General features: G+C 35.3%; 1 protein-coding gene and 1 long non-coding RNA gene across 2 annotated transcripts in view; one reads left to right on the top strand and one right to left on the bottom strand.

The window, feature by feature from the left end:
- Nucleotides 1-5,314: 5,314 nt before the first annotated feature.
- LOC149661657 (neuropeptide CCHamide-1 receptor-like) overlaps nt 5,315-23,743 on the bottom strand; it is a 100,625-nt gene continuing 82,196 nt past the window's right edge. The window contains exons 4-9 of the mRNA XM_089843218.1: nt 9,417-9,633; nt 8,821-8,987; nt 6,761-6,969; nt 6,079-6,353; nt 5,938-6,003; nt 5,315-5,525 (exon numbers count right to left, since the gene is read on the bottom strand). Of these exons, the coding sequence (XP_089699344.1) occupies nt 5,315-5,525; nt 5,938-6,003; nt 6,079-6,353; nt 6,761-6,969; nt 8,821-8,987; nt 9,417-9,574 (1,086 nt within the window). The 5' untranslated portion in view covers nt 9,575-9,633. The remainder of the gene's footprint in view (nt 5,526-5,937; nt 6,004-6,078; nt 6,354-6,760; nt 6,970-8,820; nt 8,988-9,416; nt 9,634-23,743) is intronic.
- LOC149661658 (uncharacterized) lies at nt 16,241-16,871 on the top strand. The gene is made up of 2 exons (XR_016369121.1): nt 16,241-16,655; nt 16,727-16,871. It is a non-coding gene; the product is annotated as an uncharacterized LOC149661658 (long non-coding RNA).

Consider the following 23,743-nt stretch of genomic DNA (forward strand, 5'->3'; position numbering starts at 1 on the left):
ACATAAAATTGAGTTGTAGTGCCGTGATCTCCTGTATTTTTTATTCCACTATTTCCGATTGTTTCGTGCATCGCCGCCAACTGTCAAGTGTATAACGACCCAAATGCAAGAATTTGAGTTCATAGAAACCCTAGGTTCTCGGGTCTTATGTGAGTTCTTGGTTCCATACGTCTCTAGATTCAAACGGAAATCAGCGACAGCTAAAGACAGTTATAGGACAGTTAAGAGCTGGGTGGCGATTAGGAGAATCTTACAACCATTTCAAAGATTTTGAAGGCTGCTGAAGGGGTTTTATTGCGCAGCGTGATTTTTGAGGTAAGCGACATAGGAAATGGTCGACATGACGAAATTATACGTCCTCCTTAATGGGAAAGGCAATATTATAGTCAATTAAATGACGTGGATATTTATAACTATCGGAGCAAGAGATACATCAGAAGTATATACGATTATCAACCGGGCTATTTGCAGCTTGAAATTTTAAGTACAACCGCTGTAGGGCACGTTTCCAGACAAACAAATGGTATTGATTTAAGATTTAGAAATAAAACTGAAACTGATTTTGTATGGACAAGGATAGAGTCAACTCTGGTTCTATAAGAGCTAAAGGAACTTCCTCGAGTATGAGAGCGCTCTATACTTCCTCCTTAATTCCGAGATACCTAATACTTGGGGTTACAACATTAAGGGCTGCAGTAATTAAGCAATATATAGCTTTATTTCTCCTCACCCAAATCCTTATTACGCCTCCACTTTGAACCGGGAGCATAACAACGTCAGTGACATGTCTAAGCATTTCGCGATGACATGCATGATGGAAGTTTCGACGCGCTTATAGTAGAAAATAGGTCATGGAATACAGTCTATTAGTTTACTTCCAATTTACTGCCAACTAATTCCTATCTTTAAAACTTCAATTAAGGTGTTCAATAATGTTTCCTAAGAACATGTACGAAATTGTCTAGGGCCAAAAAGCTCTTAATTTCAATTTCCTTAAGCCTAAACTTCACAAGAAGTTGTATTAGTTAAGCCTAATTTCAAAAATGAAAGCATGGGTGATTTTCATCGCGCCAATCTTAAAAACATACGCTAGACGTTTATGTACACGTTTTTCTGCGAAATTTCTTAAACTTAATATTATTCTGTATGCCTATATAGTTTTCAATCAAAGGAACGTCGCGAATATTTTTAGATACACGGTCATCAAGCGTGTGACGTAAATATAGCAAACTAGAACCTCTTGTAAAATTTGCGTCCAAACTTCAAAAGTCATCTTTGAAGGAGCGAAACTGTCTAGAAAATAAACATTTTAGAATAATACTATGTATGAGTTGAGCAGTCCAACGACTCAAGATGAGAAGCTATTCTGAGGAAACGAAGACAAGTCGTAAGTTACCCCGTTTCCACTAATGCCTCGTATCTTTAACTTCAGTACATTCTTTGAGTGAAAAATATATGTAATATGTAAAGTTTAAAGTGCTACGATTTACAAGTGTGCGGGCAATCACACTTAAGAGGTTTATATGCATGTATAGAAGGCATCAACGTTGAAAGACGATGTCGGGTTTTCGGAAACTGTTGGGAGTTCAGAAGTTTCTAGTCTGAGTTTGCTTGATAACAGAAAATACTGTAAAGGAGTATGAAGTGAATCTACTTCTAGGGCTTTATGTTCAAAAGGAAAGAAATAATCTAATATTTTAAATTCCAAATTCCTCCAAAAGTTCGTAATTTTACGAATTGAAAGTAAACTAATTTCAATCCCCCGCGATCTTATTTGTTCTCTTAAATTAATTTATTCATAAGAAATATTCTTTTCCTAAATCGGGTTCGAATTTCATTTTCCCAAAATGGTATTTTAGCAGATTCCATCCATTTTAAAATAAAAACATCTTACGCGCATTTAAATAAATTCTAAGAAAACTTTTGTTTTAGAAATTATTAAACATAAAAACTTTTCTAATAATTCAAAATTACTAAAACTATTTCGACTCTTAAATGTAACAAGAAAGACTGAAAAAATCTTTTTCTTTCCCATTGGAAAATGAAACTTTGATATCTATGAATACAATAGAAAAGAAAATCGAACTTTGTTTTTGGATTGAGAGGAAAAACCTCAAAGGGTAAGAAAAAAAAATATATTGAAAATTCTGAAACGAAAAATTACTTATTGATCATTTCACCCCCTTAAGTAAAATGTCAACGAACATCATTTCCCATTGTGAAAAGTGCAAAGAGAAATAAAATACGGGATGGTTCAGACCAACTGAATATTTTAATAAATTAAAATTTATAGGTATAACAGGCATGCTCTAAACTGAAGCCCAGATCTTATACGGGGTGACCTTCAACCTCAAATATCTTAGAAGGAATTTTTGAAATCGAGCTCCGTCATGCACAATTCAGACAAAATATCTAATTAAAAAACAAAGAATTGTCGAAATCAATCAAGTCATCTTTGAGAAACAGATTTGGCCACATTATCTCATTTGACATATCCTCAAAATATGCCATACCAGTACGTGACTCTGTACTAACTACTTTGACAGATTCATGACTCGAATGGACAGTAAACTGAACTTCAACGTGAAGGCTAAGGGCTAAGCAAGAGGCGTGAGTTAGGTCTAATTGCACTCTGACATTTCAAGCAGTGTCTTTACGAAATATACCTACTAAAACACAATCGATTTTCTCCAAGTGCAAATTGAAAATACACATTGTTTTCATTTCTATTCGACAAGAATTTCAGTTTGAATTTTAAATAAATTTCAAGTTTAAGATAAATTTAGCTGCTACCTACCTCCATTTTGTTCTCTAGGTTACCCCTATTTTTTGTTCAAAAGTGCATATATTTATAACCGAAAAATTGTCTATGATCATTCAAGCCGAAAAATGAAAGGCATTTACAAGAAAAAGGCAATATAAAATATATCTTTTCGGAAACTATATATGCCAGTAAGGAAATGGAATTTTTTCAAGTTAAGATATGGATTAAAATTTCGAAAGAAAAAGGAAAGAAGTTCCGAAAAACGTATCAGTTTCAATCATAGATAAAAATATTCGATAGGGATTGTAATTAAATTCCAACGGAAAAAATATATTTTCAAATTGAAGAAATAATTCGGAAGTAAATGTTTTTGTAAACCGGAAGATTCTATTTCCAAAACCTAAGATGACAAACGCGTCACGGGGGGATAGTTTCTTCAAAGGTGTGTCCCTATGGAATATTTTTGTCTATAAGGTATATGTCTACGCCTGGCAAATCGTTCCGAGAACATATTTTATCTTTTCAATAATATATCAGAACAAAGACGTTACTCTGAATCTTACAAGCTTAACGACGTATATTTTGGGAGCGGCACAAGCCATTTTCGTTTTAATCCACTCAAAGGATATTTTTTGGAGCTGCATGAAACGTTAAGCGCAAGTATTTTATAAAAGATTTAGGGACTCGAAATTGAAAGAAAAAATGCAGAATTGCAGATATATAAATAATATGAAAAGAAATGCGGATAAATTTAAATTTTTTAAGCCCTATTAAAAGATCATTGGATTACTATAAACAAGTTTCTTTACACAGCCTTTTTCCGCCGGCAAAACCCTCCATAGAGAGTATATTTATTATTTGAATTTTTTTCAGGTATAGAGCAGTGGCAACTCAGTGTTAACTACAAAATAAAGCGTAAATGAAATAAAGTCAAAGGCAGGGAGATGCCATTACTCAATATTGCACAACGTTATTTACGCTCTAAAAACTTTGACTTTGTAATTAAAAATGAATTAATAATAAATCATTCTATTTATAGTTTTAACAGCTAGCTAGGTGACAGATTTTACCAAAATATGTCGAGGTTTCGCCTCAAAATTATCTCCTGATCATTATTTTTGTTAGAAAGGAAAGTTTATAAAAGGTAAATTAAGATATTGTTATAATTAATTTTTGATATAATTTAGAGGAAATTTAAACATTACAATGCTTGACAAATTAATCCAGTTAGGCCTTGGAATAAAATAAACACATTGAATATATGTTTAAACAAATGTCTCTGCAGACGGAATCCCTCGATTTTCTTTCTTTACATAGTTTCGGAAAATATGCTTGGACCCTTTTAACAAGATTTTATTTAACTTGTCAGTTTAGTTTGTTACTTGGGCTAAACTTTGTAATCAAATTTAAATCCAATTTCACGTACCCGAGAGACTTGAAACTTTACCAACGTAGTTCTGATGACAATACAAAATTTTCTTGAATCCAGTTTCCATCAAAAGCGAAAAGTAAAACTATGCAGTGTCTCTTTACATATTTTCAAACTTGTTTTATAAAAACATAATTTTTAAAATTATTTACCCTAATTGTTTATTATTTAACATGGAGAAAAAATATCGCCTTTCTTGGAGTTTTTTAGTCATGAAAACTCAGTCCATACTTGTTCTTATACCTATTGAGCACGACTAACACAGCACCATTTACTCATCGTAACTTATGATCCAAGTATTTACAGCTAATACTCTTTGGGAAGATAAAACGGTTCATATTTATTATTTATGTAGATCTAGTTTCGCGCGAGTTTTACGAAAATATACCTAATCTCAGTTTTGTTGTGGGAAAAATCAATTCCCACGCGCGCAAAAACCCTACACCGTATTAAAAAGCACGTTATATAAACGAAAATCGAAGCTAACTCCAAATGTAGCTACGTACGGAGTTGACTTCAGTTTCCAATTGTAGAAACGAGGTTCAAGCGCTTTTCCACCGGGAGCGAATTCCTTCCCAGGATCAAAATATAGGTGAACGAAAAATGTTAAAATTTTTGTTTCATCTGGCAATTCGTGGCAGTATTTATCGGAAAAACTTTTTGGAAAGTAAGAAGCGTTCCAATAATCGATTTTTTTTCTTTCCAGTGTTTTCTCTTTCGTTTGGCACTTTTTTTTTATTTTACTCGCAACGTACCTTAGCTTTCCAAATACGGGAAAGTAGATTTATTTTAAGGACTGAACAAAACCGGAAAGGATTAAGTTGGCACAAAGTTTTTGTCGCCCTAACGGAGAGTAATGAGCGAAAATTCCACCACATTTCCGTATTTCAAAATAAAGAGTTGACTTTATTGTTTAACCCCATTTTCGAGGGGTTAAGTAGTTGAACCATATAACCTTAGGCACCTTCTACGCTCAGATATGGCGTTCATTCTTTTCAAACTCGGTTTTCAGCCACCGAGAATGGACGTCTTTTACGGCGTTGTATCCTTGGAGCTTGGCAGAGAATACTAACGATTCTCGAGGGCATCAAAGGGACGACGTATCGCCCCACAAGAAACATTCATATACGAGTGGCGCTATACGTCAAACGCGTAGAACTGCGAACGGAAAAACTGCGACCCGTAAAAGTTCGGGGACTACTACTGCCTCCTTTGACGACGTCGCGGTAACAGACGCGGAACAAGTACCTGCGAAAGTAATTGCGGTACACTCCTGAAATGGTGTACAACGCCAAAGGATTCAGACACGAATTGGCGAATGATAACACGTATCTGAGAGAAAAAAAAATGGTCGACACCGTAATATTAATGTCAAATAAGAACTCATTGAGCGCCTTGGTTCAACACACATATCAAATGAAAAACAGGGAAATAATAAAACCACGGCGCTCAAAGTCAATAGCGAATAAGGCGAACGCTAATGTTATCCGGCAGATAATAGTTTCCCAAACAAACCAGCGTTTGTTGATCGATACAACATTAGTGATACGGAGTTAATAAAACTAAACTGTTTATATGTCGCATTCACTCGCTGGCACGATCGAAGGAACTAAATTAGGGGTTTCGACGTATCCTTTGTAGATGAATCGATCAATTACCCAACCAAGCTTCTTTAGCCCATCTCATTAAGTTTCTTCAAGGTTTCGCCAAGTTGAAAAGAACTCTAAACTATAAACAAGCTTACCCAACTATCTTCCAGATGTGCCAGAATTGATTATAATAATTTTCCGGATCAGGATGAAAGTAAAACCTTGGAGGATTTAAATCAATTAGTTAACACGTCTATACTTCCTAAGCGGTAGACAAAAAAGAAAAATCTACGTGCCATAATAAAAAGAGATGAGATGGAAAGAAGCAAATGGCAAAAATGGCTACGAACACCAAAACTATCTTAGCCACTTTGGCGCGAGCTCTCATCTGCTTCCGATGCGTATCGTTCTTGCCAAGCTCGCTTTGCGAAGCCTTCAAGAGGTATTTGGCCATCAGGATATAAAATGACGCGATGGTGATGAGCGGGATGGCGTACAAGAGAAGAAACTTGAGTGAAATCACCAGTCTGGGGTACCAGGGAGGCATATCCAATGGAAATGGGTAACACACCTATTTCCGATATAAAATGATGATATGAAAATATTCCCTATAGACACTTTTTCCATTCATGCTAAGATTTCGTGGTTGCCACATGATCCACATCCATATCCATTGAGTAGAAAACGAAAAAAATAAGTGCAATTCCGACCTATTACCGGAGTTAGGAACTAGATCATGTTTTGAGCAACACCGTAAAACATAGACAAAAAGAATACTCGGAAACCTATTATATTCCCATCAACAAGAACCATTCCAAAAACAAGCGATCAATGTATCCAAAAACCATTATGCATGCAAGACACGTGAAAAATTATTTGAAAGAGAAAAACAATTCATTTCAAACCATACATTAAGGTGAAATAGAAACCCAACGTTTAGAATAAAGAAATAAAGGTAGGAAAAGGAAAAGAAAGAACCTCTATTATTTTCTCGCTGGAAACGTTGACTCGTAAGATATAAGAAAAATAGGCTCCTGGTGTGGCGATAATTATGGAAACCAACCAGATGCACAAGGTCACGACAACGGTGAAGGTCTTGGCGTTTGGTCCCGTATGCTTTTGAATTGGTAAGACTATGGCTCGATAACGATCGAAACTCATCATGGTTAGAGATAGAACCGTCACTCCTGAGAATATAATATTCGCCGAAGATAAAAGGAATAGAGAATATAGGTAGTTCCGGTGAAATATTACTCGAGAAAGATATCATAATAATAATAATATGTACAAAATTGAATTTTAGTTTGGCGAGAAGGGGTAACTTTTTTATGTTCAATACATTCTAAACCATATTATGTGGATGTAAGAGCTTCTTGTTTGTCTTATTCTTATAACATGAAAGAGAATAATTTACACCAATTATTTCAAAGTGCGTTCCTCTACACGATCGTGGTCTATTGGGATACCTAAGAAAGTTAACTGGAATACTTAAGTTAGGAATCAAGAATTTGAAAAGGCTTTTGCCCTTAACAACTTAAGTCCAGGGACTTAAGTAGGATTAACTTTTACCGGCCATAAGTGGCATAATCTTTCTTTGAAATAAAAGTAGGCGATTAAGTTCTAAACAAACTTTCCTACCAATGGGGACGGGTCTGGATAAAGCTTAAAAAAAAACGGATCTACAGCGTCAAGATGACCGCGTTTTCAAACCAAAATTCAATAAAGTCCGCCGCTATCTCAGTGACTACCCACAACTTGAGAGAAATGTATAAATTACAAAAATATAGTTTCAGATTTGTAAGTGGTGATAAGTCCAAATTAACTCGTAGCATTTCATTTGTCCTTTAAATGAATTTATGCAAAAATGTAATCATTAAACTAATCCTTTTTTCACAAAGAAACTTTAAAGGCCTCTCAAATAGCAAAAAGATTTAGAATGAAACTAAAATCTTCAGGACTTCCGCATACGGAAACTTGACTCCCAACTAAAGATGGATAATAAGCCCTTGAATCTAAAGAATGAAAGCGCTCTGGTCTCGTAAACAGCATTGTAGTTTAATATATTGAAAAGGTAAGGCCTATCTTTAGAAGTCACATCAAAAAGTCATCTTAAATTTCCCAAAGTATGCCTTTTGACAAGAAGACAAAAGACCTTCGCTTGAGACGCAATTTTAATTGCACACAGCTGGTGGTAATTACTTTTTGCATACCTGTACACCTTAATAAGATACTCCTTTTCATTTAATGTTAACTACAAAGAAGCCTTTGCTAGGAAGATAAATAAAACAACTTTCAAGTTTGCTTTGGAATTCCAAAATAAATATATAGTAAAACTCAATCTTGAAAGGTGGAGATTTTAACATACAAAACAGGTTTTATATATTGACAATATTTACCCTTTCTAATGTTGGATAAACAACTATAGAGGATGTTTCATGATATTATATAAATTATTTTAGTTTGTTCATGAAAAATAAATTAATACGAGGAAACTTATTTATCTCGCTAATTTAGCAATAAAAATGTAATTAGGCTCTCTTTGCACCCTATTAATTATCTGAAAGCGAATTTAATAATTGTCAATGTTTTATTTTTAATACTACCTCTTATATACCCTTTCTAATTAATAATACCGTTTTCCCTATAACTTCCTATATACGAAAAGGGTTTGAAATTCTAATGACTTTCGTCATCCGATACCACCTACGCCACAAAGTCATTGTAAAGATTTGAGTTCATTTCATACGGACAATTCCGCATTAACGAAACCGGTTCAATAACTAACACTTTTACAGTTTTATATCTACTTATGACAGGGTTTCACTGCAAACTCTTAGTGACATAACCTATAACAATTCCGGAAATTTTCATTTCTATACTCTGCAGCTTTCTAATTTGTCTAGATTTGTACAAACGGACTTAAGCATACATATTAATCGTTACCCTTAAAGCTGATAAGACTGACGAAGGTATAAAATTTAAAGGCACCTTTTGATGATGAATGATATGGTAATTTTTGGAAAAATTTTAAAACTCACCGACTGAAGTGTCTCGAATCAGTTCAGAAATCTTGCAGATAAATTCTCCGTAGGGCCAACTTTCGAATGTATATATCGTGCTAATGAAGGGGACAGTTCCTGTCATTACCATAAAGTCGCCTACTGCTAAACTCATGATGTATGTGTTTGGAATATTTCGCATAGACCTTGAAATAAATAGAAGTCTATAAGTCACTACTTCGCTTAACAGACCTTGGCCTCAAAGTGCAACCATAAGTTTATAAGATATACTCCCTAAGTACGACAATACCTATACTTCGTAATGCTAGAGACTTACAGCTCGAGCTAGTTCGAGAACGACAAGCGAGAATTGCATTACCGCACTCGGTGGTTAATTTTGCAGTCCATCTAGGTCCTATTTAGTCTGTACTAAGCCTTTAACAGCGCCTCATGCACCAGGCGTCGCTTTACCTCGAATCTATGACCTATGGGTATACGTCACTTCGTGACAAGCTCCAGTTTGTATAACCAGTGACAAACTTACGGTGAACATATCTTATGAACTTACGGACGGTGCAACTAACCTATCGCGAGGTACGTGAATGCGTGGGAATGATTAAAAGTTTCAAGCTCACCTATTACGTAGAAATATGAAGATAAGGGTTCCATTTCCCATGACACCCACGAAGAAAATGGTAGCGAAAACGCACGGAACGATATACGTTTCCGGTCTGTCGTAGTATGGAATATATTCGTCCGTCTCATTCTCGAATGTCACGTTATCAAGGAACATCTTGTCGCAGCGATCGAGTTTAAAGAATTTTCGAATTGCAGAGACGCATGTTGATGAATCTATAATGAAAAAAAATATGTAATAAATGGTAAAAAATATCAGTTTTAAATCCTACGCACGTATAAAAAATATGAAGCAAGAAATATTTTCACGACACAAACAAGTTAGCTAGCTAGACCTATTGCCTAAGATACCAAGGGATTTCAGTAGCCAGTCTGACAAATATCGCTTTTTCGTCAAAAACAATGTTAATAGGAATATATACAGCGAATAGGAATGAATAATTCCGAATCCATTTCCTCGACGTATCTAGGGGGATTTTGTGGGAAGAGCTATACTAATCATTATGTATAACGAATAATCTATCTTGCTGCACGATGCACGCGCACGCCTTGAAGCTCGTGAGGCTGCCAACCAATGAAATCACCCTTATAAAGGCGCGTGTCGAATAGCACTCAAGCCCTGTTTACAAAACCGGCGTAGAAATTATCATGGAATATACGGGGCCACAATAATTCCAATTAACTATATACATTCCATACCCTAAAATTATTTTTGACTAGAAATTTTAATACCTTTTCAAGATTATATATATATATATATATATATATATATATATAATCTTGAAAAGGTATATATATAAAGATTATATATATACTATCTTCTATATTTTACCCTTGAATTACAAAAACCCTTAGCTATCCGTCATTTTTATAACTATACCTAAAAATACTCGCGTTTGAATAACGGTTACAGGGTGGTCACGTATCTTTTACAAAATCCGAAATCCATCTCAAAATGGAGACAGAATGTGCAAAGAAAAGGAAAAATATTCTTTAACCCTTCATCATCCTTTATAAAACAAGACGGCCCAAGGGCTCGTAATAGTAGCCACATACGAGTGAATAGCCCCTCTACACCCTACCCTAATGAGTGGATAACCCCTCTATACCATACCATAATGAGTGAATAGCGCTATCTTTTACAATGCTTAAATGATTTAGATTTACCGTACATAAAAATCAAGAGTGAATAGCCTCTCGATGCCCTACCCTAAACAGTGATAACCCTAATACCGGTAGAGGCAGAGCGGAGCCTCAGCCAGTCGCGGGAAGGGGAAATATAACAAGCTATACCTTTCTTTCCATTTACCTTTTAAAAATTTAGATTACTAATGGTTATTTTAAGAATTTAATGAAGTCTGGTGGAGTATACGACCCCAAAGATACAAATTCAGAAGTATCCGACCCGAAAGATACAAATTCAGAAGTATCCGACCCGAAAGATACAAATTCAGAAGTATCCGACCCGAAAGATACAAATTCAGAAGTATCCGACCCGAAAGATACAAATTCAGAAGTATCCGACCCGAAAGATACAAATTCAGAAGTATCCGACCCCAAAGATACAAATTCAGAAGTATCCGACCCGAAAGATACAAATTCAGAAGTATCCGACCCGAAAGATACAAATTCAGAAGTATCCGACCCGAAAGATACCAATTCAGAAGTATCCGACCCGAAAGTTACAAATTGGGAAGTATCCGACCCGAAAGATACAAATTCGAAAGTATCCGACCCGAAAGATACAAATTCGAAAGTATCCGACCCCACAGATTAAGAGGTACCCCACCCCACATCACCCCGACATTTTAGAGATAAGAATAAATAATAAAAAACTCGAGGTTTCTATCAAGTCTCTATGGTTTAGTGGTTAGAATATCAGTCTACTGCGCCAGCGTCCCGGGTTCGAATCCCGGGGCTGACCTGAAAAAATTTTAATTAAAATTAAATCTCTAACCGAGCCCAGTAACCCCTATTGGTGGGTTGTGATAATATAAAGATCCTTTTAAGCTAAAATCTGACGATAACGAAGCGAAAACTCCGGCCACAACTACTACTACTACTACTACTACTACTACTACTATTACGGCTCGGGTCAAACTAAGAGCCTATCGTATACTACGATGTGGCTAAAAAAGGGTGGATGAAATTGACGAGCTGTAATAAAAAAAAAACCTATTTCCGCCGGAAAAAAAATTAAGATTTAGAAAAAGGCAAATAAAAATTAATTTTCTGGGTTTGCCAACCATTCGCAAATATTAATTATGGAGATAAAAAAGTTTTGAGAATAATTGGTTTGCAGAAAGAGTAATTAACAAGGTGAGCGAGTCAATTTAAAGCCCCTAACACATTAATTTCAATATTTCCCTTATTAAATATTATTATAGTACAGAGCAATAAGTCTGAAAAGCCTAACTGTAACCTTGGATTAAAAACTATAAATAACAACCAAAAAGAAGTTAATCATAAAACTAACGGATAATTTAACGATTCATTTGATTAATTAAACGGAAGGGCACTTTATTTTATTCGTCGTTTTTCTTTCAAAGATAAGAAGGAAAGGCCGAGGCTTATCTCTTTTGTTTGATGATCTCACCTTGAGATATTACCATACTCACGCTCTCAGTACAAGGCTTAAATAACGGAAGGCTAGCTTTGAACTTGGTAATATTTCAAGATGAAATTACTAGTCCTTATTAACGAGTTCGGATAACAGGATTTAATTAAGTAGCTTCGTTGAGAAAACTTTGTAATATGAAATCTACGTATCTAAAAATAGGTCTAGAATAAAACTCATTTCTTACATAATCTGGTTGAAAAATTTAATCGACTTAATAGAGAGGAAGTTTGTTTTTTCATAGACTATGCATAAGTTTATAAGATATCTACACGAGACACTTTGAAACCGTTTTGAACCGTTTTGGAATGTACAAAAAATAATATTAAGTTGATGAAACGAGAGATCTTTCACGAGAAAATGCAAATATTATTTTTTTAAAAGTGTTAGGCCTTTCCAAAACGGTTGAAAACGGTTCCAAAGTGTCTCGTGTAAACGCGGCTTTATTACTCAGAGCTAGTTCGAGAATTTACTACGAGCAGTTTTGCAGTCCATCTTCCTATTTAGTCTGAATACTAAGCCTTTAACAGCGCCTGAACAGGCCGAGAATCTATAACGTTATCCTACGTCACTTCATGACAAGCTCCAGTTTGTAACCAGTGACAAACTTACGGAACATATCTTATGAACTTATGACTATGCGATAAATGATATGCAGATTTTATTTTTTGGTATAAATCGTTTTTTAACACAAATTCATTTTAAAAATCTAAAATATTCAAATATATATATTTTTTGGCGTCTCATAGGTGTATACTTACAGCGAGGCAAATATTATAATAATTATTAGTATATTACACGGGGAAAATATTTTAGCATATATATTAGCGGGCGTTTAACACGTTCCCTAATTGCGTAATTAGTTTTAGGGTTCATTTGCATAAATTAATAATAAAGGAGGCCAAAAATTAAAGTCACTTTTTTTTCCTCCACAACCAATAACTATACCAAAACGATAATGATGAATCGTTTGAAAAGGGGAAATTAACATAAGAAAACAACGATTAAATTCATAAAATGACCGACGGAAATTACGTTGTCACTTTTATTTTATGATAATGGTTGTGTTAAGTTATCGTGACTGTGAATTTGTTGTAGAGGACGATTATTAAAAAGTGCTCACGCAATGTCATAATTTTCCTCCAATTCTATATATATTTTTTTACTCGTATTTTTCTACATTTTCGCCTTGTAAAGTGACAAAAAAAAACGATTTACATCATTACCTAAATTATAGTCCAATTGATCGTAAAATTCTGAGTTGATTTCTTTTTTTTTTTTAGAATATTTTATGTAGGTATGTTATATTTTTTGGAGAAATTTCTATTATAACAATTGCGATTTAAATTATCTTTAGTAATATTCTGAAGAAAGTGAGGTGGTTGGGACGTCGCCTTGTTGTATTAGTTACGGGATCATGCAATTATGACATCACATTGCCTATTTTATTTCCCATAACAAAACTAGTTTAATTAACTTAATCCTTACATTTCAGTATTTAAAACTATTTAAACTTGCAATTAGACGTTACTGTCCCTTGAATTGATACAAATTTGAATTTTTATCGAGATGGCGCGAAAAGGTCTTTGGAATTTCCTAGTAACTTATATCCCCCCATCCTAGGAAAAATCGATATGTAATCGATTAGACCAGGCGTAGGGAAAAGTAATCTGTTATCCAGTTAAATAAAACATTTAGAAATAAATCGAGAGCTGGCCCTGTCTATTACTTAAAGATTACGTCAAATGTCTAACGTACTCAATAAGATTGTCCATTCGAACGTAAGAAATGATGGCGTCAACTTATACGACACCAGATAATGTATGTCTTTTTCAGAACGCAGAAAGAATTGCTTGATTAGGTGTACGTGCCACTTGACTTGATTAAAATAAACAAGATAGGCGAGATGATATGGTTCATCTATAACCCGAAGAATCTGTGTACACCTGTATATAGAGCAATTTATCGCGCACTCTGAAGTAAACCAATAACCCCATGAACCTTTAAGTTTTGTAAGGGATTAAAAAAACTTGAACGCTTTCATCACTAAAGTGGTTAACCGTCACCACCAGAACCATTGGATTTGCACGTGCGGGAAAAGCAGAAAGAGCAAACATTCTCGTGGGGCAAAAAGAGTAAATATCTGAAGCATTCATTCAACACGAAGATGGTGTAAAGAATAAAAATTTATATTCCGAAACATATAAAATACGAAACGGAAAATTTTACCCTTTTATTTATATTTCTACCACTTTCGAATAGTTTGTTTAAAAAAGATATTTATTCTTCCGAGAAGAAACTAAAGAACGGTATAAAATTTTACAATTTTCGTTGGTTTACTTGAGTCTATGACGTACATCACCTCCATACTCGACTAGCTCACTGTAACCAGTGTTGAACTTATGGAAAAAAACTTATAAACACTTTGATTTAAGCGAAACCTCCTTGAAGTTTCAGTTTGAAAAGATTTTGTAAGATCCATCTGGAATCAAGAACAAAGTGCTTTTTGTCGAGGTTTCCACATCAAATGAAATAACTAAAATCGCTGACTTAAAATTACGTACCCACGCAAATCGCCATCAAAGCAACTAGCGATTCTCCCTTTTTCATCATATTAAAAGAAATTCAAAGGAAAATAATTTTTTGACTGCCTTTATTCCCCTATAGGTTTTCCCAGAAGCCATTGGAATCCTGAGCTATTCTAAAAAATATTCCGATTTAAGTATTATCAGAAGTGAGATGAAACTAGAAGTGAAGGGCTCTAACATTGATAGTAGATCCTGGCACTAGTGAACAAATTTGAGGATTTTATGCCGCTTCTCACGCGCTAAAACTAGAGAGAAAAAAATTGGTCGAGTTCCAAAAACATTTCCTACCCCCCTTCCCCTCAACCTAAAGCCGCGGAACACGAACCCGGCTCCTTGAATCTAGTTCGGCCGTCTACCACCGCGAGCGTCTCACGTTTTGGAGGGGAAATTTTGAAACCGCCACCAGAGGGCCAACCGTTGGTGTGTTATCAAGAATATTCACTTTCGCCGAGTGAAGAATTTGGTTAGCTCAGTACTTCTGGTCTCATCTCACTTCTGGTATTATAGGTCGACAAGATCCACGCATCAAGTCTATATAGGCCTATATGCTTTTTTGATCTGAAAGACTGAAATCATCCCCTACTATGGTCTCTCTCTATCTCTACCCATAACCCGACTGAACCAAAAAAAAAAAAAAAAAGATAAAACACAGTAGGCCACTTTGGAAGAGAAACTGCGTCAGAAACCTTTAAAGGAAGATTTGCAACAGCATCTTTAATTTTCTTTCACGCGAACAATGCGGATACCCAAAGTTCCTAAGACATACCTATTAATCTGAGACGAAATATAAGATGGATTGGAGCTATGAGCGATAAGACAAGCTCAAGGATAAGAAGATATTGGCTTCCTTTTTCTTTTCCCAAAGGATTCTCTGTCAAGCGAGTAACACAAACTCTATTAGCAAAGGGACAGTACGTAGGGACTCGGGAGTATAGTCTTTAAGCCAACAGCACCAAAATTCTTCAAGTTATAGCGAAACCTGGCAACGAAAGTGCTTTCTTTTTTTTATAGAATTTTCAAATCCCATCTGGTGTAAGGGATCGCTTTTTCTAATCACACTCGAGTAAGCCCTGAAACCAAAATTAATCCTTTTGTTTTTACAGCGTGGGAAGACGATACGAGGTGACACTAATGTTTTTGACTTGATACACACGCAAAAGCCTATCTTCGATGTATTTAAAAGCAAGAAATGTTAGACTTACTTCCACCAAGAAGTAATATCTAGTTTATTAGGGAGAAGGTGTAAGATGCTTAAGTATTCGCGCGCCATAGTCGCAGTCCCCCTTTCAAAATACAAGGGGGGACGTAAAAGGAGGCCGGGCTGTTTCGCCTCTCCTCCGTCGGGAAAATACAAGTAATTTTCGTCATTCGCGTCGCGCTGACGTGAATTTTCAAAAACCAATGAGACGCTGGTTGTAATTTAGAGGCGGGGATTAGTTCCGGGCCTACGTTTGGACTGCAGATAAAGCTGGAAATGTGGCGAATTAATACCTTCTCCCTAATAAACTAGATATCACTTCTTGGTTCCACGTACGTTGTTAATTTCACAAACTGTTTTAGCTTTTTTATTACTGAACCTAATGGCTTATAAAACTAAAATTTTAATATGTACCGCTAAGATTTATTTCACGTTTATGGCTAAGAATAATTGGTTTATTGCTAAGCCTAATTTAACGTTTTAATTAAAGAATTTACAACTTCTTCACCATCCCTTTAAGCAAACCCTGCGGTTATTAGCAGAATATAGTTACGGTTGGAATATGACCGGGGTAGGGTTTTCTCACGACATTCCAGTAAGAGGAAAAGAAAATACTGAAAGGCTATTAGATCGTCCGTCGTCTTTCTATAGCCTTCAGCCTTATGAGTACTTAGGTCTTTCTGAAAACCATGGACGCTGAAAGAATCGAAGAAAATCCTAGAGTGGCGAGAGTACCAAGGATGACGTTTCACGACGTTACATCATTTCCATTCTTCTCAAACCCAGGATACGACGTTAATTGCGTTTAAAACAGAAAAAAAGTCTAACGAGAGAGGTAGGGTGTCTAGCTTCTTTGATAAGCTACTATCCAAAAATTTACATATAAATCAAATCTTTCGCAATTAGATGACTGAAACCGACAAATTGGAAATTCCAACTAATTTAACTTTGTGAGGAGACGTCATTCATTTGATATGCAATAATGGCTTCTAAAAATCTGTAATTTAAATACAGTGTAAGTATTAACCACTCGGAGTCCTTTCATACAGATTTTTCGTGAATCTTTTAACTTTAACCCTATGCTTTGAAGTTTGAAAAAGTAGGCCTAAACTTCAAAAACAAAAGTTTTAGCTCAATTTAAATAAAGAAAAACTATATTCACTTTTGGCACAGAAAAAAAAACGCGTAAAGTTTGGTGTCCATTAAACTGTGATCAGCTGTTTCTATCCTTTGGTCTATTTCGTTAAAAATAGATATATATCCGAAATCCATTCAACTATAGTTAACTTGGCCTTGGTCTACTTACAAAATAAAAACAAAACACTATAGCAACGCGTGTTGACAATGGCCTTACAGTGTTCGCTTTTGTACTTTAAACCTAACTTTTACAGAAACGAGGCGTTCAGTGGCTAAATTTCAAAATGGGAAAACAGTTTTTTGTGTGCGTTTTTAAAATTTCTTTTAAAGTGTAAAGATAAAAGATGCCTAAGGGAAATCAAGAAACATTGTTTATGAAAAAAAGAAAAGAAAAACACATCAAAAATTGTATCAGAAATTCAGAACAAACGCAGACTTTAGCTTCAGGTGAAACAATACTTGAATTCGAGCGTGAATAGAAGTTGGATGAGATCATGAGTGGAGAAAAAATGAACGAGGATCCATTTCCTTCAGTCATAAAATTAAAGGGATACTCTAAGCTTGAATGTTTTCTTTTTTAATCGATAAAGCGTATAAAATAATGAATATAGCAATTGGAACCATGTTTCCATCAATAATATTAAAGAAGATACGAGCAATTAAGTTTCCGTAATGGCGCGTAATGGACACTACGCGTAAGGCTTTTCCGCGAAGCACTCGCAGGGAGTACCCCTATTGGACGCCTAGTATCACCTGACAGATTCGTCCAATAGGGGTACTCCCAGTGAGTGGTTGACAGGAAAGCCTAACGCGTAGTGCCCATTACGGATACTTAATTGCTTGTATCTTCTTTCATATTGTACATAGAAACATTATTCCAATTAATATATTCATTATTTTATACGCTCTTTCAATTAATAAAAGAAAAATTTCTAGCCCCGGAGTATCACTTTTAAGACGAAATATCATCTTGACTTTCGGGAAAAGATACGGTATCATTCTTATAAAAAAACTCAAAGAAAGATTTTTAAATTTGCATTTGAAAAACAGTTCTTTAAATTTAAACATTACGTTTACTATCTTCTCTTGCCAAAAATCTTTGTCAGATATTAAGGGAAATTAAATTAAATGGTTATTTCATGCTTTTTCCTGGACCAGTTATTTCTTCCTTTCTTTCCTTTAAAGCGAGTGGCAGATCAATTTGGGAAAAAACCCCGAGTAAATCCCGTGTAATTTCTCACGGGAGAAAAGAAAGATATATTTTTATATAACCAATATAAAAGTCAGGAAACAATTAAGTTTCTTTGCGCGTAACCAAAGAGTTAAAATCCCTTTTCTCTAGAGGTATGCGCTCAGATTCAATTTGAAAGTATCGAGCGGTCTTAAACGATAAACTGTTACGTCATTTACATAAATTTAAATTGGTTTCCAGGCTTTGGGTCACGCAATAGGTCATTATGAAGCGAGAAAGAAAAGCTAGCAAAAATCCTTTCTTTATCGACTTTCCGAGAGTACATCTCTCTAGGGGATTTATTGGAAGAGAGGTTGGGTCACCGTGACAACAAAAGTAGAACAGATCACGATGGTGACAACTTGACGATCACTTTTGTAGCAAATTAATAAAAGGGAAAAAAAATCTATTTTAAGGTCCTTAATCTTGTCTAGTTGTCATGGTTACGGAAAGTAGGCCAAAATTAAGGGTTCGAGATTGACGTCCGAAACGACGATAAAAATATATTGAATAACATTTTTATTTTCAAAATAAGTCGCTTATTAAAAATTTTCTATCGATAAACACGAGCTATGGAAAATTTTGATATTCAGGTTTAAATAATTAATTCGGAGAATTGCAAAATTATTTAGGCCAAAAAACTAGGGGTGGGACGTTTACCCGTGGTAACATTTTACCAATAGCATCATTAGGTAGTGTGAAATTTTCATATACATGATATCTCGGTTTCTGGGAAGGTCAAAGGTTCTTAATACAGCCGGTAATACTACGACCTGTGTCAAAAAAGTCGCGTCTTTTATTGGCCATTACTAGAGATGGCCGATACCAGGCTTAACCCGATACCGATCGATACCGGTACAAACTGAACCGATACCGATCGATACCGATATGGTATCGGTTCATCCCTACAGGCGCGTACTAAGAAAGATTTTCGCTTATTAGCTGTTAGATAAACTGAATTCAGGTACTTTTTATATAAATGAGAACTTGTCACGATTGAAATTCATAGAAATGAGATATTATCACCATCATTACGTTACTAAAGGACCTAAAAATGTCATGTAGCGCCATATAACGCATTTTAAACGAGTATCGGTTTAGTATCGGATTAAACCAACCGATCCGATACTATCGAGAAACCCCGAGTATCGGTGCCGATACCGATATGGTATCGGTACCGGTTCATCCCTAGCCATTACCAAACTCACGATAAATTGTTTCTTTTAAGTCACTTAAGCTGAAATTAACGCTGTTTTCAGAATATATAGCACTTCAAAGAAAACGTTATCATACACACCTTAAAAGTTGTTTAACGACTTAACCATGTCAAAAAAAATGCTGTAAAACTTTAACAATAAATAATTATTATTATTACCTAGACCTTTCTTTGATATAAATACGACGTATTTATCTATTAAAGATATCAAATTTACACGTAAAACGATAATTCTGCTTTCGTGTTGCAAATTAGACAATCATTGCGTTCCTCATTCAACCTCGTTGACGACTTTTCAATTATTATTAACTATGCAATTTGGAATCGTTAATGTCGCGTAGGACATAGGATTAAATTTAACAGACTCAAAGGGTTATTGCGGATTCGTAAACAGCCCATTAGGCTAGAAACCTAATTACTAAAACAGAGTTAATTCGGTAGTTATCAAGATAGCCGGTGTATACGTATTGATAGAACTCATTCAATTCAGGAACGTTTGGAATTTTGGGCGAGAATGTACCTAATCCGATTATGCGAGTTATAATCAGATCAATACACGCTTCATAAACCAATAATGATTTATATTTGATTAATACAGGGTGGAACAGCTCAAAATGCAGTTGTCACAGGCCTGATATTTATAACACCGACAATTATGACATCGGTAATACAGTAACATCTTACTTCTCTTCCGTCACACCCTGAATACATTTTATACATCGTTCGGCATTCAAATCGTTTATTTAATATTTTACTCAAATCCTTTTCCTATACTTTTTTGTTCAAACCTTCTACTTCACTTCGTTTCTTTGTCAATTCTTGAAACTAATACTAATATCAGAAGTGAGATGAGACCAGAAGTACTGAGCTAACCAAATTCTTCACTCGGCGAAAGTGAATATTCTTGATAACACACGAACGGTTGGCCCTCTGGTAGCGGTTTCTGAATTTTCCCTCCAAAACGTGAGACGCTCGTGGCGGCAGACGGCCGAAAGATTCCAGCACCCGCGTCCGTGTTCCGCGGCTTTAGGTTGAGGGGAATGGGATAGGAAATGTTTTTGTAACTCGACCAATTTTTTTCTCTCTAGTTTTAGCGCGTGGGAAGCGGCGTAAAATCCTCGAATTTGTTCACTAGTGCCAGGATCTACTATCAATGCTAGAGCCCTTCACTTCTAGTCTCATCTCACTTCTGCTAATATTAATATTTCTATTTATATTCAAAGATAGTGGAGGTGTCAGTAAGTGAATGGAAGGTTGAAAGAGAATATGTTTCTTTTCTTGGTCCTTCTTAAAAGAAACCCAAATAAATATTCAGTATCACGTTTTACATGGAAGGGAAGAAGTTGATCTATTATATACTAAAGGATTTCCCTAGATCTCTTATAACATGATCCATCAAAATTCCGAAGACCCTGATTGGAAGTTGCGATACAGTACCAGGGTGACATAAAGGAGGTGCACGGAGTCGGTTTACTAATGTTTTTTTTTTTTCAAATAGCCTCGTTTAAAAGAACCTAAAGTGTCCAATGTCGAGATGTAAGGAAGTATTAGGCTCAAAGGACTTCCAAGAATCTCTTAGAAAGGAGATATATTTAACCACTTTATGGTTTGTTTATAGAGAACAGTTTCTTAGACATAAGGGAAGTGATCCGACAGGGATCAAATAAGCTGGCACCAATCCTTTTTACGAGGTGCGCAAAAAGAAGGAAAATAACAGAGTTCACCGTAAGTTGAGGTATAACGCGTTAGAAGGACATTCAGTTGATCAGGGTAAGATCTTCCACGAGAAAATTCACAGAACCCTGTCTTTTTAAGACGCTTTAAATGACACGGTTGATGGCTTTGACATCAGTAGCAACTCAGAACGAAATAATAGAGGATACATATCGCTCCTTTTTCACGAGAAACTATTTGCGCGCAAGTCCACTTTGCATTTGATACGGTGGTCGGCAAACGGTTGCTACACCTGGAGAGAGAACCTATACACGTTTGGTTAAAAAAGGATATAGAAAAGATATTCCATACATTTCCAAGAAAAAAAAATAAACTGAATCGGGATTTCTACAAAGGTTACTGTTTTTAGCGTTATTCAATAAAGGACACCAACAAAAAAAAGAAGGTTCGTAAAATCTCCTTTTGAAGTATGGTTCTTTAAAATCTTCTAGCCAATACCGAACTAAAACTCCATTCTTTCAACGTTCTCTTTCTTTTACAGCAAAATACTTCTAAGAAGATTATTACGAAACTTCTAGTTTAAATATTGAAAAATTCTAATGTAACTTCAGAAAAGAAATTGTATTTGAAATGCAGCAACATCAGAGATAGAATTTCACTTTGCGAAAAGCGTCCTTTCAGTTATGCAACTTGGCAAATAGCAGTAATTCATAATGCATCGTTGTCGTATAAACATTTCTTTGAAATTAGAGTTAACATATTAAAAAAAAGAAATTCGATATGAAAAGAAACATTCTATACTTAAGAATCCGCGGTAAAAGCTCAATAAGAAAGTTTTTTATTCATCGGGCTAAATATTTCGACATTCTGATCCTCTCTCTTTACTATCTTGCACTAAAGGTCATCCAGATTATTTATTAAGTAGTCAATTAGCTTAGCTTCATATACGTTATTTACTTCAATAACAATTTATATTTATTATCGAAACACGGGAATTTCGCTAGTCCTTTACTAAAACAACACACCGTATTTTCCACCTATTATAATCCCATAACTTATCGGATAGAAATTATCTTCCAGATAATATCCTCCAATTTCAATCACGAGATAAACTCATGAATAAGTCCATCAAACTGTTAAAATTTAATAAACTCGCATCGCAAATGACACAAGCCGGAAAGTTTTCGAGGACACCACTAGGCCTGGTCAAAATCAAAAAGATTTATGCCACCTTTAGCCCGCCTTCTCCTTCCCATAAATATACCTTAAGTACGTCTATCAACGAAAAAAGGGAAAGGAAGTCAACCACACATGATTGATACGAATATTGTCGGCTTTCAATATCCAATCCATGAATTTATTCAATAATCCATGGAATAGTAAACCGAGAAATTGAATCAGGGCCAAATTTCAAAATGATAAATATTAAACGCGATATGTAACCTACGTTTTGTAAGCCGCGTTTAGTTCAGGGCATTTCACGTCATACCTACAATATTCCTGGAGTACTTGACTGACATCATACCTACCACTTTACCCTGTTGACCCGCGAAGGAGAGCCACTTTCTTTACAAGTCAAACAGTAAGTATATGAAGAAAAATATTGGCTCTTATGGCGTGGTGTATTTTCTCTATCAAAAATTTCACACAAGATAAAAACAGAAGGGTTGAGTGCCAGCACGTGTCAAAAAATCGCCCATGGCGTTAAAAACGGTATATTGAAAAGGAGAAATGTTGATAAACATAATATACAAGGAAAAATTGCGTTTAAATTGCGTTACGAAATGGCCGGTCCTTACAATTTAGCAAATATGTTTTCGATCGAGGAAAAAAGAAATTCAAATTCCCCTGGCGACAGACTAATAACTTGGCTCGCGATTGGGGAGAAAGGTTTTCACAAAGCGGAAAATGCCAACGGAAAATGATGAGGAAATATTACCGCCCTTCAAAATCCAATTGTTACTGATTATGAGATGGAAGATCTCGAACAAAATATTGATGTTTTTTTATATTATCCTTTCTTGCGGTTTTATTTATTGGCATTTTTTTTTTCCGACACGAAATTTAGCTTAATAAAATTCCCGGCTTTGAACATTTACATTTGTTAAAAAAAATGCTTTTCGCAAAATGTTTCCTCGTACCACCCTCGTTATAAGAAAAGTTTGAGTGACAACTTTTGTGGAAAGGGGTATTAAAAAAATTTGTTTAAACTTTCCGAGTTATTTTCTGGTCGATAGTAAAAACCGTACAAAATTCTTTACTAGCTAAAGACATAAGGTGATCACAATCTCCATAAGTAAAGGTCGAAAGGATATTGCTAAAAAAAGGGTGGGCGTTTCTCGTAGAGGGGCGTTTGCTTGTGAAACAGAAACCATCTGTTGTGTAAAAGGAACACTGACTATTGGTCTAATACGACGTTGTTACACCATTTCATACATGTTATCAGTATCGTTCATTGCCTATTTTTGGTCTACAATTTTAATATCTCAAGCACGTCTATTAAATGTTTTACAATACGACTATAAGCCTCTAAGAAGGAAAGACACGGGGGCAAAACGTTGAATTCCATCTAGCTTTTTCGCGCCTGCGCTCTAAGCGTTTTGGATCATGAGATTGCGCAGAAACGGCAGTGGATCAACCTCCTTGTATGTCCCGAATACTGAGG

The sequence above is a fragment of the Phalangium opilio genome, unplaced genomic scaffold (assembly GCF_054372755.1).
Source record: "Phalangium opilio isolate 3A_F unplaced genomic scaffold, DU_Popi_V2 ptg000070l_1, whole genome shotgun sequence".
NCBI lineage: Eukaryota > Metazoa > Arthropoda > Arachnida > Opiliones > Phalangiidae > Phalangium > Phalangium opilio.